Source organism: Camarhynchus parvulus, chromosome 2 (genome assembly GCF_901933205.1).
Source record: "Camarhynchus parvulus chromosome 2, STF_HiC, whole genome shotgun sequence".
Classification (NCBI taxonomy): Eukaryota; Metazoa; Chordata; class Aves; order Passeriformes; family Thraupidae; genus Camarhynchus; species Camarhynchus parvulus.
The window spans coordinates 138,603,700-138,619,742 of NC_044572.1; the positions used below are offsets into that span (position 1 = coordinate 138,603,700).

Genomic DNA, 16,043 nt, shown 5'->3' on the forward strand with positions numbered 1-16,043 from the left:
CTCTGCAGTCACAGGCCAAGATGGAGCACAAGAATGATGAAGTTATATTTTAAATCTGTAAATGGAGTTAATTTTCTCTGCTATGAGTTGTAGTGTGCTCTGCAGATACCCAGTTTCCTGCTCCCTGATGGAACAGTGGGTCAGCTTCTCACTGCTGTACAGAATGAACAAGAAACACATCTCTAGAGAGACAAAATCTTTTTTATGCAAAGCCTGGATACTTGCCTACTCCCACACCACCCACTGCACAGCCAATTGCACTTTCGCTGGAGATATTTACAGAACTGAACACACATCTGCAATTTACTCTGTTCCATCCAGTAACCTCAGTTGTGGAGGAAAGACCATGGTATGATTTTTTAACCTTCCAGCAACATGGAGTTGGTTGTGAATTGTGAGGTTCCAGCTTTACTTCACTAATCCTATCAAGATTGCATGAACTCTTCAAAAAGATACCAAAGATGAAAATCTAAGTGGAAACATAACTTTTAGGACCTCTGATTTTCATCTCTTTTCCTCATTCCATTGTGACAGTGTAAAGCTTAGCAAAGTGAGAGCAAAAAATTCAGTGCTGCCTGTGTTTACTTTTAAGTAGAAGTTAATCTTAGATCTTAGGCTCTTCTGTGGTACCACATCCAGCATCTCTGTAGCCTGGCCTCTGCTGAGCATGGGGATTCGTTTGCTTTATGGCTATGGGTGATCTATTAAAACAGAAGGAATCCTGTATCAGCATAAATGCAGGCTGTGTAAGTGTGTAAAAGAACCTGAGCTCTGCTCCCTCTCTCCTCCACTGTTGTTCTCCTGCCTCAGATTTCTCTGCACTTGTTCTTGATACCATAACATCCATCTTGCCATTAATTTCACTGGACTTTAAGTTATCTGAAAACTTTAGTTTTCTGGTCTGTGTAAGCTCTGCCAAGAAGGCTGATCCTATCTTCACCTCCTTTTCATCTCCCTCTTTGCCTTCAACCAGATATGTGTCTATTGCCTCCTTCCTCCATCCGTGTCAGGCACATCAAGGAACTTACTTTGCCTGGAGACAAGTCCTTTCATTTATTTATTTTTGCTGGCGCAGGATGAAAAGGATGAAAAGGGAGTGGTGCCTGGCTTTGGTGTGCTGCTCCCAGAGCCAGCACAAAGGGACAGAAGCATCTCTTGGGACTGCAGGCACCAAGTCCTGCTATGAACCTTCCTCCCCTTTGAAAGGGATTTGACATCTGAATCCACAGATTCCTTGGCAACTCAGGTTGAGAGTATCCCTCCCTGTGAGCAGAGGTCCCAAATCAAATTACTGATCCAGCTTTTAATAAGCAAACACTTTTTTTCCACATTTCTTTTAAAAGTAAAATTATCTTTTTGCACTCTAAAGAGAGGAAAACCTCATTGTCACTAAGGGTGTTGTCACTAAGGGTTTTGTATACAAACCCATGATGTGGTATGTGAGGTAGAAGGTGATGATGTGGTATTGGCTGAGAAGATTTATTCAAGAGATTTAACAACTGGCAAGGCAAACCTGTGTGGTTTTCCACTTGTAAATAGCTCCTTTCTAGTTGGTAACAGCAATAAAAAGTACAAATGGTGTAGTTTTTTGTTCCTTTGTGACAAAATAACAGCCTTAAATGGAAGTTTTTACTTTCACTCATTTCTCAATTCCATCACATTTCATATTTAAATTAGATTTTAAAAAATTACACCTTGATTTCCATCTGTTTGCTTGGGAGGCAGGAGTGGGAGGAATGTTTCCCAGCATCTGCAGAGGAGCAAGGGGCGTGCAAGGGGGAAGGATCCCATTGGAAAGATACCTCTTCTTTTACAATGTACAGCTGGAAAGCTGTGTTTCAGATGTTATGTTCTTGTAGCACCTAAGCCTTGCCCAAATTTTGCTGAAATCTGTCAGCAAGACAGGAAAAGCCAAAGCAGCTGTACTGACTCTTGAAACAAGCAATGGTAAAAGCTGCATTTTTTTAAATTTTTGCTTTGTGTTTTCCTTCTCAGTTTCAGGAATTTAGTAACCTTCCCAGGTGAGAGCTGTGGCCTTATCACAGGAATCAACCAGTGTGTTTTCAATTTTAGAACTGGCCCAGAGCTTTCAAAAGTATTTGAAGTGTGAAAAGTTTGATTTGTTGGGTATCGTGCTGATGACATCTCCAGGTCACTGACAACTGCAAAATGTTAATCCTTCAGCCCTGATTTCATGGGTGCTCATAAGGAAGGGTTCTTATTGAGAGCATGGCCTCATATTTAGTAGAAATCAGGATCTTGTGGGTCTCTCATGCACACAGAAAACAGATGGGTTTGCTAAGCACATATGGAGGACTTTCCTCTGGAAGATCACAGTGAATTTCAGAATTGTTTCAATAATGAAACAATTATGAGTTTGAGCTATTCAAGCCTCCCAGCTGATCCTTGTCCCTGCCAGATTAGTAGGACATGAAAAAAACATTTATTTATAATTATTGAGGGTATCTGTATAACAGAAATGTAAGCAGGCTGTCTCTGTAATGGATTTAATTTTAATTTTCATTAGCAAGAAGAAAAGCAAAAATATTACCATTGGGATATACTTTTCTTTTTGAAATAGTTATATTGTCAATTCTGGTATGAATTCTGCTCTATAAAATAGTCAAAATACACTTTTGTTTGAACAGCTCTGAAAGAACTGTTTTATTAGAACCTTTTGTTAGAACCTTTTGGTTTCTTTTCTTAGGAAAATTACTGAACAACTTTCCAAGGTTGAAAATAACTCCTACATTTGCCTAATTCATAATTTTTTCTTGATGCTAATAAGGTTTTTGGTTTGATTTTTTTTTAAGAAACTGTAAAGAAAGCAATACATTTTTTCATGCATTTTGGGAATGGTTTGTTTGACTGGGAATTATCTGTGTGACTTTGGCTTCACATCAGATGATAAGAAGAAATAGTACTCAAGGAAGCAAAGGAAACATGTCCCAAACTATCCAAGTGTATGTAAATCACTGTGGATACAAATGATGAACAGAGGAAGGGGTTAAATCCAGTCTGTCTCCTGCTAGATGACTGAGCCTGCCTCGTTTCAGACACAGCTTTCCCAACAAGGACAACTTGTTTCTGTGCAATGTGCTAAGAACTTCTGAACTACCTTGGTCTCAAAGGGATGTGCTTTGCTGTAGAACATGGGCCTGCTTTGTGCTGTCAGCTGCTAGAAATCTGTTTTGGATCCACACAGAGTCCAGGAGTGAAATCTTGGCTACTCCAGAGTGAAAAGATTGCAAGATTGGATTTCACACTCTCTCCAGCATTTTTAAATATTTTCCTTCATACAGTTGCCATGTGTACAGTAATATTCACACTTGCAGTGGAAATTAATTAGTGGCAGTGTTTTCAACATCTCTTTATGCTGTTAATTGCTGATGTCAGAGCTGCTATCAGTACCAAACAGCTCACCAAACCTTTTTGTTTGGTTCACCTTGTTGCTGTTGAAGGAGAAAACTCGAGTGCACTGGCATAGACTTTGTGCTTTGCAGTTTTAGACCCTGAATATTCCCATTGCTGCCTAGAGAATGAGGTGAAGTATCAGTACTGCTGAAAAACAGCATTTTTGCCACTATCTTTACTGTGTCATTGCATAATCTAGCTTTGAATTTGAGAACTTCAAGCCTGCATTATTTGGTAACATTGATTGCTTTGGTACCTATTTGATCTGCAATTTTAGTAGTGTTTGTATTTTCCTAAAGAGTAGTTAACAAACTAAACACAAAAAAACCCACTAAAATCCCACAGTCAATCAAACAAACAAACAAACAAAACCAGAGTGGATTCCAGACACTGATACTGGCACTGAATTGTAAATGATAAATCCTTTGAGAATGAGCACCTCACCCCCCAGCAGCTGCTGGAGTAAAGGACAGTCCCTGGCCATCCCAGCCATGCTGCCTAGTGGCAGTTGTATTCCTCTTAATCTAGGTGGTTTTTAAAAATTTTCAGGTTTTTAAAATTTATCTCAAATTAAGGTGGCCATGTAATCATGGTCTTACGCTACTGTTTTGAGATATATTATCTGTTGTCTGTGCATGGCTGTTACTTGCTTTATACCAGAGATGAACAGTTGGACTCACTGCATCTATAAATTAAAATGTCATTTTAGGGCTGTCCCAAACAGCAATGATCACTTAAGTCAAAGTCTGCAGTAGGAATTCCCAGCTCCTTATAAACTTTCACAACACCCTTCTAAAAAGTGTGCCTAGAAAAGAACATTTTTAAAGGATTTTTTTACACTCAAAAAAGTCCAGCAAGCAAGGCTTGGCTCCGCAGGGAAAGCTAACTAAAGCTCACAGTGCAAACAGCATCTGAATATCCAGGGATCTAGGCTAGCTGCCTATCCTCTAAGAACATTCCTGTAGCATTTATAAATATGAAGGTCATCCCGAGGCAGAACTAACAAAGAATTACTGACAGGTATGCAATGTTTTTGTTTCATGATTGGCTTTAAGGCAGTTGCACAGTTTCACACCCATGCCTGCAGCCAGCCTCTGACATCCTTAGAAGGATCCCACAGTCATCTTCAGCTCAGCTCCTGATCAACACCAGCTCAGCTGTCCAGCCCTGGTGCAGGCAGCCCCCTTTGAGGGCAGGGCCTTGGTTTGGCAGCAGGCAGCTGTCCCAGCAGGAAAATCAAGGGGTGTGGATGTACATCTGCTGAGCAGCTTGGCAGGACCGAGGAGGGGCAGGCAGCCAAAGATTGTCGTGGAGGAAAGAGCAATTACCAGTGAGGGGGAGGAAGAGTTGGACAGTTCCAAGTACAGCACAATCCCGATTTTGGCCAGTAAATGTTACAGGAACAAATTATTTTCGCCTCTTCTTGCCATCTTCAGTCCAATGATAAGTGGCATGACGAATCTTTACTAACTTCTTTAAACTACAGGCTTCCAGATCCTTTTTGTTCAAATGTAAGCCCAAACTTGAAGTTTATCTTTTTAGGGCGACACCTGGATTTGGTTAAACCTTCTGTATGCATGATGGAAAACCCACAGAAAGACAGAGGTGCTTTTTCTGCTATCCCTGCTTCCATGAGCTGCTGTTTCCAATGGCGAGAAATTGAAATACTCAACAATAAATGCTTACTGCTGTAATACCTAAATATTTGAAATCAGTTAAGGGAAGTTGTTTTTTTTATTTGAGTGTTGCTTTATTTAACTATTATTAGTTCTGTGGTTTTTAGATCACCACATCCTGACCAACAAAATGGTCAGAATTTATTCCGGGCTGTGTCATTTCTTGAAGTCTGAGGGATGAAAAGGGATGGTTATCTCTTGTCAAGCTCCTTGGAGAGCAATGAGGAAATGAACAATGAAAGGTTCTTTGAGGCTCTTTTAACTGTAGTTTATCATATATTATAGTTACTGATGTGTGGAAACCAGCAGAAATACTTTACATGTTTGTAAGCCCTTAACAGCTGCAGCTATGAGCTGAGCACTTACAGCTTTTTGAAATGTGTTTTTATAAATGTAACGTTAAATCATTGTGTTTTTGTAAACCAGTCTACTGAAGAAAATTCCTGAGATAATAAAATATGGATGGACTCACCAGTCTGGGCTGGTGAGTGGGTGCTCACTTGCCCTTCCTTGTTTTCTAACTTCAGTAGAGCAATACAGAATATGAGCATTTATTACCATCTCCTGTTCCTCATGGGTCTTTTCCTGCAGTTTTAGGATGGGACTGTGCTCTTCTGTGTATTGCTGCCCCCCCCCCCCAGCATTTCTCTTCTCATCTGGCCTGGGTGGACTTCTTGCATCTAATCCTCTCCACTGGGAATGATGAAATTAATAAGCCATGTGGATGCACTGCAAAGGAGGGCACGAAGGGGGCTGTTCTTAGCTGTACACATTGCTGGTTCATTGTGCCTCCAAAGGCATGTGATAAAACAAACACACTGAGAATGCAGACATGTCAGCTCTTGTCTTCCACAAAAAATTCACTCCTTGGCATCCAGACTGCTGTTCACGTTGTGCCTATACCATCTGCATTTACACCATTGCAGCCCTGGTGTGGGTCACTGGCTGGTCTGAAACTCTGTTCCTCTGGCAGGGGCGTTCCCCAAAGGCACCTGAATGCCCCTGCCATGATCCAGCATGCAGATTTATCCATTGAACCTGGCCAAACATGAGTCCCATGCATTGGGATTCCAGTAAGTCAAGAAGACTGAGAATATGCAACAATAAAACAAAGATCAGCCATTCAACTTCCAAAAATTGCTTTAAGCCAGAAGCGACAATGTTGTTTCTGCTGGTCTGTTTTAAATCAACCCAAATATAATTTTAGAGCCAGAGCTATAATTCAGTAAAACTTGATACAATCTTGGAAAGCCATAGACAGTATTAGGAAATACCACTGGAAGTTGAAACCTACAGATACTGCAATGATCTGCATTTTAAATTAAATAGACATGCCAGTTAAATACTAATTGGACGCATTGCAGAGGATGACGGGTTACCTTTTCAACAAAAATCTTTAAAATTTAGAAGGCTTTGTCTGCATGCAAAAACGAAACCATTTTCCCAATGCTACTTGCAGCTGAACTATTCATATATAGGAAAGATTATTGCCATGGGAGTTGTATCACTGATTGCCATACTTTGGTGATCATTTAGGCTACCAGTAAGGCTACTTCCAGGATCTTCAGCTCTGCAGAGGAGTTCTGAGGGTAACGAGTAAGGTGCAAGAGTTTACCATCCCTTCAGGAGCTGCTGCTGCCACCACTCTTCCTCTGCAGAGGCTCTAAGGAGCAGAGATTAAAGTAATTGGTGACATTTTAAATGAAATGTTACATTTTTGGATTGGGTTCACTTCCTCTATAATTTTTCTTAAATTGATAGCTACATTCTGTCCATTTTGCAGAAATACAAATTGAGTTTCACCACACATTTTGAGAGGGAAGTTGCTGGCACACAAAAGTTAAGTGACTTGGCATGTGGGAAAATCTGCTTTAGAGTTAGCATTGGAGGACACCAGAGCTGCTTCCCACCTCTCCCACACCCATTTCTGTCTTGTGCTTCTGCCTAAATAGGAAAAGTGAAAAATCATAGACTGATAGAATTGTTACTGCTGGAAAAGACCGGTTGGTCTAATAGCATCAAGTCCAGCCATTAACCTGACACTGCTGTGTTCACCACTAAACCAAGTTCCCAGGTGCCACATCCACACAGGGCTTTTAGCACATGCAAGGATGGTGGTTCTATCCCTTCCCTGGGCAGCCTGTTCAAATGTCTGACCACTTGTTCTGTGAAGAAATTTGTTCTCCTATCACAGAATCAAATAGTTTGGAAGAGAGTACTGAGATCATCATGTCCGAACACCATTGTGTCAAGTAGCCCTGGCACTAACCCTCCCCCGGTGCAACCTGAGGTCTTTTCCTCTTGTCCTGTCACTGTTACTTGGGGGAAGAGACCGACCCCCACCTAGCTACATCCTTCTTTCAGGGAGTTGGAGAGAGTGACAAGGTCTCCCCTGGGCCTCCTTTTCTCCAGGCCAAACATCCCCAGCTTGCTCAGCTGCTCCTCACCTGAGCTGTGCTCCAGACCCTTCCCCAGCTCTGTTGCCCTTCTCTGGACACACTCCAGCCCCTCAATGTCCTTCTTCAAGTGAGGAGCCCAGAACTGGGAACAGGATTCCAGATGTGGCCTCACCAGTGCTGAGTACAGGGGGACAGTCCCTGCCCTGGTCCTGCAGGCCACACTGTTTCTGATCCAGGGTTACATTTCTGATCCAGGCTAGGATGCCATTGGCCTTCTTGGCCACCTGGGCACACCCTGGCTCATGTTCAGTCACTGCTGACCAGTACCCCCCGGTCCATTCCCAAGGGCAGCTTTCCAGCGACTTTTCCCCAGCCTGCAGTGCTGCATGGGGTTGCTGTGACCCAAGTGCAGGACCTAGGACATGGTCTTGATCAACCTCATAAAATTGACCCCACAATTGATCCAGAGTCTCCATATATAATAAAGCATGAAAATTTCTGGTGATACTTTTTTCATAGCTTCTTTCTTACAGATTCAAGGTGACTTATGGGTAAGATAGCCTTCTAGTGAATGTATTGTTTCCATTGAAACATCAGGACAATATTATTATTCACTTAGGCTCCATATTTTTATCATTAAAAATACAGATCTAGACACTACACACGTTTTTTGACCTTTTTACCAAACACTGTAATGTTATGATTAGATACAGAGAAGTCTTAACGTCCTTGAGGAATCAGTATTATCTTTATTTTCCCGCATTTTTTACAATGTTGATGTGACTTTTTCTCTGTTGAAGTGTTTTAAGATATACAGTGATGTTGGTCGGTATATTTCTATCAAGAATATTTTGCTTGAAAATGTCCTATGATCATACAAAATCTCCAATATTTGTTATAGCTTTTACAAACAAAATACTAGCATAGTTGAAATTTATTAATAAGCCATACTTGATGAAAGAAATTAAAATCAATCACATGGAAGTGACATTTTAATCTGTCCTAGTACTGACTTCATCTTCCATTATATTATTTCTCAAAATTTGGATCCATTTGGTTCATGTTACACTGTTGGAGTTTTTGGCACTGAATCTAGTGAAGTCATCATCCAGACCATGCCCTGAGCCTGGAAACATGGTGCATATTTTTACTGTGATTACCAAGAGCTGACTAAAATTATTTCTAAGGAAGCATTTAAGACAAACTAAAGATAAAAGACTACAATTGCCAGAGCTGTCTTCATAGAATCATAGAATGGTTTGGGTTGGAAGGGAACTTAAAGACCATCTCGTTCCTGCTGCTGTCAACAGGGACACCTTTCACAAGGCCAGATTGCTCAAAGCTCCATCCAACCTGGCCTTAAATAGTTCCAGGGATGGGGCATCCACAGCTTCTCTGATCAGCCTGTGCCAGTGCCTCACCACGCTCATAGTAAAGCATTTCATCTCTAATCCAAACCAACTCTGTTCCATCTTAAAGCCTTTCCCCCTTGACCTGTTACTCCAGGCCCTTGTGAACATAGCCCCTCTCCATCTTCCTTGCAGGCTCCTTTTAGGTACTGGAAGGCCACAATAAGGCCACCCAGAAATCTCATCTTTTCCAGCCTGAACAAACCTAATTCCCTTAGCCTTAGTTTCTTATAGAAGAAGTGCTGCATCCTTCTAACCATCTTTGTGGCCTCCTTTGGACTTGTTCCAACAGTTGTCCTTCCTCTGCTGGGCACCCCTTAGCTGGATGCCATATTGTTTGCAAAGAACCATTGATACTGTAAAATATCACTGATACAAGAAAAAATAACATTGCTGTAGGAAAAAAATTATTGATATTAATAAATGATCGATGAATCTCAAAAGTTCAAAGACTGGAAAGTTGAATTCCTCTGATTTGTAAGTTGAAGTAATGTTTCAAAAAAAATTATAGAAAATTAACTTGCCAGAATAATTCTAAGAAATGTGGGGGCTTTTAAGAGCACCAAATGAGATGATGTAAAGAGTTCTGGAGGTTTTGTCTGCCCAGGAGTTGATAGTACATCTGTGTAATTGACCTAACAAAATAAAGTCTAATGCATAACTCATTTTGCTGCTTGCTTTCTCCTCAGGTTTGCCAATTTGTCGTGTCTGTCAACGGCCTCAATGTTCTCCATGTGGATTACAGGACAGTAAGCAACCTCATCCTGACTGGCCCCCGAACAATTGTGATGGAAGTGATGGAAGAAGTGGAGGCCTGAGAAGGCACAAAACCCCTATTACTGGACATTTTTGTGAGACAAATAGCAACAGCCATGGAGTGTCATGACACAAGGCTGCAGAATGTTGCTGTGTCTAAAGAGATGATTTTGCTTTTGGGGGAGGGAGCTCTCTTTCCTTTAACAATAATAGCACTGGCGATTATGCTAAGATGTGAACAATAGATACCAGCTTATTTTCACTATGGACTTCTCTGTGCCCAACAGAGACAAGATCAGGGCCTTCAGGTGGTCTGTCCAGCCATGGCTGCATCAGTCAGAATGGGTTCCAGCCTAAGAGGCCATGCATATTTCCTCACAGTCCACTGCTGGATCAAAGCACTTCAGGAGGTGAAAGAGCCAAGCACTGTGTGTCAGGGTGTCACAGATGGTTTCCATGAGATACTGACATTGATAAACATTGTCCTGGTGTCCGGCTTTGTCCCTGGGGCACGGGCAGTCACAGTTGCTCTCTCCTTGGGCTGAGGGAAAGCTGATGAAATCTTGGCTTGATTACAGTCAAACACAAATGAACTGCAAGTGCATGAGAAAAGGTATCTGTGCTCTGTAGAGGATAGTCTGGTATGAATGCTTGGGCCTTACTGATTACATGGGTTAGTCTAGAAAGAAAATGGAAAAACACGTGGTCTTTTACAAATACCGCCTTTAAAAATTGGTCTTTTGGTTTCAATGCTTGTGTGCTGGATTAGGTGCTTGAGTACAAAATATTGATTTTGAGGTTTTTTCCATACCTGTAAAGGAAAGGTGCCTCAGTCTTACTATTCATCACTTTGGAGAAATTTTGGACACCTTAATTCCCAGAAGAGGTATATTTGACAGGTTGTAGTGGGAAATTCAGTGTTAGCATAAGGAATGATATATTCAGGTTCTCCAGTAGCAAAAGCACACTTCAAATTGAAGCAATGTACTTGAATGTACATGAAGTTTATCAGCACTTTCCAATCATCTGATGTTTTGCAAAGAACCAACTTCCCTCATGAGCTGCATTTGACTCTGTTACAAATAAAACATTGTATTTAACTGACACTTATTGTTTCTCAAACAGTAGGATTTTTTCATTGATGAATTCATGAAAGAAATATTTTTAAAAACATATATAAAAATTCCATATTCTGCAGTTAGGTGACTCTTCAATTCAATGTTAAGGGGTCTACATGAGTTTTATTTGATCTTTGAACTGAATGAATACATCCTGTTCCACAAAATTATATATACGTTTTGCAGGCTTTCTCTGCTGTCTAAATTTTACAATTAAAGCTTGACTTTCTATATGCACATACCACAAATCATCCAATTCTGGTGTGGGGAAAGTATTTTTCCTCAAATAATTTTGCAACATGTTTTGTATTAAAAATTGTTCTCACTAAATAAATTGCTCTTTCAGTATGTTTTTCATTCACTCAAACACTTTTATTTCAGAGATACAGCAAGTCTTCAAACTCATGTACTCCTGCAGCTTTGTAGGAAGAAGTCCATGTGTTCTTTGTTTCTCCTTTTGTATATCTGTGGTTGTATTTTCACCAAGAAAACTTTTCATATTGCACTAATATGCAGCAGTGCAGGGAGGTATAAAACTGCAGCTACTTACTTGATACTAACCAGGCACCAGAGTGTTTGGAGGGTTTGTTCAAACTGTCATCTATGACGGTTCTGAATCCTAACTGTACCCCCCAAAATTTTAGTACACATGTGTATGCCATAGCGGGTTATATTTTACAGGTCATCCAAAATAAATAGCTGGGCACACATTGTTATATTAGATTGTAATAACTGTCCATAGTATCCACTCGGAACAGTGGATACAATCTTGTTCCAGAAATGTTTCAGTATGCTATAAGTATTTTGAGTTTGTGAATCCAGGAATGCTTCTCCAAATATTTCTATTTAATTTTATTTTTTAATTTTCCTTTTTTTCTTCTTTTCTTTTTTCCCCCTGGGTTGCTTTAGTGGCTTAACCCTTTTAAAATATAAATTCTGCATGTTAGGTTAAGTTAAATATTACAAATGAAGGATTTTCTTAACAAAATGCTAATGATGCTCTCTAATGCTATCATGGGTTTATCTGTATTACATCTCTTGTGTTAGTTAATATTCTGCTAGAAGTTCTCTGTAGCTTACAGATAATTAAGAAACTGGGTCAGAATTTGGCTTAATAATGCATTACAGAGTGCACTTCAGACTGGAGCAAAAAGAGTGGGAATGGGGGCAGGGAAAAATCTGTGCATTTCATTATGTTACAGATTGGAGATGGCATCTTGATTCACAAGATACATTAGTCTCTATCACAATTTGAGCACAGCTACTTGCCTTCTGTTTAACAGGGATTTCCATATTGTGTTCTCAACTTGACTGACAACCCGGGATTTAATTAATTCTTTCCCTCTTCAGTGTGACAAAGGTATTCAAATTGTATCTGCAATGAAATTTTGTATTTTGGAAGAAAGGATGAAAAGTAGACAATTAAGCTATGAAATGTATAATTTCCAATTAAATTGCAGTTTGTCTGCACATGGTCCTGCATATGCTCCGAGACATCCCACAGCAGTCAGTGTCAAACTCTCATGCACTTCAGAGGGCACAGAATTTTAAAAATAACAGAGCACCTTGCTTCCTGCAAAGCGCCAGGGGAAATGTAAGATTATTCATGGAAGTGAGGCGTTTCAAGAGATGCATGAATAACACAGTGTAGAATGAAGCAAGAAACCAGAAATTAAAAGATGAACCCTGGCATCAGCAGTAATAGCTTCATTAAAAAGACAGGTGTTTTTGTAAGACTTACTCTCTTCTGTGATCTCATTTTGGTTACTGTATATCTTGCAAGAGCCTCTAATAAATCTTTAAGCCTTAATCACTCAAATTAGTGCCATTCCTCTGTACATGTACATTTGCAAATCATCCATGGACATCTTCAAGCAATGTAATATTTAATTAAATTCAAGTAGCAGTGAAGCTAATTGGAGCATTAAATAAGTGCAATATTTATCATATTTTTCCTGTTATACTTCCCTAATGATAAATTATTTTCATTATCTTTTTCAAGATCAAATACCCTGGGTATGGTATGGAACACAACTGGTTCCTCAACTAGTCCCATGGATGGCATTTCATTCACAATGATGCAATAATCCACTTCAGGTGTATCAGAACTTAATTGTCTGCATAGAAGCTGGAAAATAAAACTTTCAGAATTAAAAAGACATTGTGTCATAGCAGCATCTGAAATATGAATGGGTGTAGGCTGCCATACTTCTATGAGATTACGTTCTGGAAGAGGTTTAGAATGAAAAGGCCATGCAGTAGGACTGTTTTTCAAAGTGTTTTTCTTAATTTTATCTCCATTTTCTGATCATACCCTCACTAATGATTAGAGTGCTAGGGATGTGTCAAATGCTGTCCCAGAATTACTGGTTTAATGGTCAGCTTGTTCCCTTAGCATGGTCTGGATCTCTGAGAAAATTGCCCCAATGTAGTTCAGAGAATAACATGAGATCTGAATTTGGTTCCTCTTAGCCTTCAGACCAGAGACAGTCTCTGCACTGACTTGATGTATTAACATACACATAAACAAATGAGAATAGTCTGAGGTTTAGGAAGAAGAGGCAATTGACTCCTTTCTTCTGTGCTGATAGCTATAATGCATGGAGGTTTCCTTTTTCTTATCAAATTACAGAGTAATGCTCCAATAATTTCAGATAATTCTGGGAATCAAATACTAATTTTAATGTTAATTAAGATAAGTATTATTTTAATTTTAGAGACAGGAGAAACAGAAACAATATGTTTTGCAAAAGTGTTTATCTAATGCAAGACAGACTGAGAAATCAAGCATTGCAATTATTTTCTTCCCAGTGTGTAACTGGAGCTAGACCGCTTGTGTAAGTGAAAAATCATGTGTATGTCACATACATAAATACAGTTAGACCACACCACTCTTCAAATAAAGTGAACTATTGACCTTTTACAATAAAATTGTCATTAGAGGTTTTCATAGATCACCCTTTTTAAATGTCTTTAACTGGCGAGTGATGTGGCTTTTATTTTTCACTTATAGGTGTTACAAAATCAGAATTAGTATCTGCCAATTCAGTAATTCCCTTTGTATACTCACAGTGCAGATAAAAATATCATTAATATTCCAGAGAGGCTGAATGATTTTTAAACCATTGGATTTCTCTACAAACGTGTACATAAATAAATATTTATAGCTTAATTTTTAAAAGGAGCCACTAATGCAAGAGACAATTTAAGAATGTCAAAGGACGTCACAGGAACATTGATACAATTAATTTATACGATACAGACAATGTTTCATGTATAGCTACATAATCTTTGTACTTGCAAATCCTCTGGAAAATTCTGAAATATTCAGAAGGGAGTAGCTATAACTGTCAAACTGAATGTCCTCTAGGAAAATGGCTGTTGTTTCACACTTAGGTATCCTCTCTCATATTGGCCATGGAGCTCTGAATTTCCAGTACTGTTGAAACTCAAGTTTTATAAGCACACAGTTAAAATGCAATGGTTGCTTTAAGAGCAGGAGTTGAAGCAGACACTGTACTTTAGGTAGCACAAATTATTGTAATGCCTCTTCTACAAAGATGCTGCCATATACCCAAAGGTTTCCCGTCCTGTGTCACTATAACTCTACTTGAACTTTGAGTACAAGTCTCCTACTGCCTTTTGTATGGACTTATCAAATAGTAATCATAATTTCTTTCCAGAATTTGCAGGTGATTTGCAGAGGAAAAATCTCTTTTTATGTGCAACCTCTTGCTTCTATTCCTAAGGTGCTTCTACCTAGAGACATCTACAAACTGATCCCTAGATGACAGTGCATAGTCAGCTATTCTGACCACTTCAAACAGTCATTTCCATCATGCCTAAGCAGCTGAACTCCTCTTCTCCAGGGAAATGCTCCCATCCAGCAGCTGCTGCTGCTATGTGCACCCAAGCCAGCCAAGCTGGGGAGCACTGGTCAAAAGGACAGCCCACACCCACCAGACTGTTTGCCTTTACCAGTGATTTATGGATATATTTAATTTTCTTTCCTATTCTACCTATTTAGCTGCATAGTTGACATTGGTCCTACTTTATTCTTCAGGCTCAAAAATCAGCTATGGAAGACCTTGATGGTCCTGCTTCTTTGTATTTTTATTGGTCTGTTTCTGAGAGCCCCTTTACCATGATCACCATCACTAGCTTTTCATGAATTAGCAGTGCTTATTTAGCAAGCCTAATATTTCAGAGAAACTGGTGAATTGGATGCTGCTTTACAATTAAATGTTAGTTCACAAATAAACAAAGTCTCAAGGCAAGAGCACAAAGTAAGAAAAAGTTACCATTAATGAAGGAATAAAATTCATTTTAATATAAAATGACACCACATCTCCTCTTAAAAAAGCTGTGTACAATTCTTAATACAGATGGGCCACATCTTTCATGGTCTTTCACAGGTTATGGAGACAAAAGAGGAGATCTCCAAGGAGTGGTGTTTCCTTTGGGCCTCTGGGTGAGCTCTCCATGACTTTCCTTCCTCCCATACCAGCACAGACTCCCAACTATAGCTGGGCTTGGAACCACACAAACTCTTATCTTCACTGCTAGCTGTAAATGACTGCAGATTTTTGTTTTCCATATTTTGTTTTCCACTTCAGGTTTTAGAGTTTCTCTTATTAAACAGAAAAACAATTAATTTCTCCATCTATCTGGTAAAGATGTGCTGCATTTTCCCCCCTTATGTTGCAGTGGGATGTGTGATGAACAGAAATACTTTTCAGTTTGTACTCAAGCCTGACTCAGAGAATACTTGTTCTTACCTGCCCTTCTCAAGGCAAAACTCTTCTGGGAAAATTTCAAGAAAATTTAATGAAAACCCAAACAAAACCCGCAATATGATGCCTATTAGTAGATCATACCTGGAAAATACATAGTATGTTCAAATTATTAAAAAAAAGAAGAAAAATGAAGATAAGTTAACTTGTTCTAAAATTCTTGTTCGATTTTTGATGATTTTTAAGTACAAGCAAAATGAATGTAGACCACAGAAAAGAATCTATTAGACAGGTGCAGTGAAGGGATGCAGTATGGAAAGGTTCTGTCATAGAATGATTGAATGGTTTGGGTTTGAAGGGACCTTAAAGATCATCTAGCTCCATTTCCCTGCCATGGGCAGGGACACCTTCCACTAGACCAGGTTGCTCAGAGCCCCATTGAACCCAGCCTTGAGCACTGCCAGGGATGAGACAGTCCTATAATGTCCTATTAAGTTTCTTAATAACATCACAGAGAAAAAAAAATGTTGTTCTTCTA

General features: G+C 39.5%; 1 protein-coding gene across 1 annotated transcript in view; it reads left to right on the plus strand.

Annotated features, from left to right (window-relative positions):
- The window catches only part of DEPTOR (DEP domain containing MTOR interacting protein), a 77,937-nt gene extending 65,108 nt beyond the window's left edge, over positions 1-12,829 (plus strand). Inside the window, exon 10 of the mRNA XM_030943477.1 lies at positions 9,588-12,829. Coding sequence (XP_030799337.1) covers positions 9,588-9,716 — 129 coding nt within the window. The 3' untranslated portion in view covers positions 9,717-12,829. The remainder of the gene's footprint in view (positions 1-9,587) is intronic.
- Positions 12,830-16,043: the final 3,214 nt, after the last annotated feature.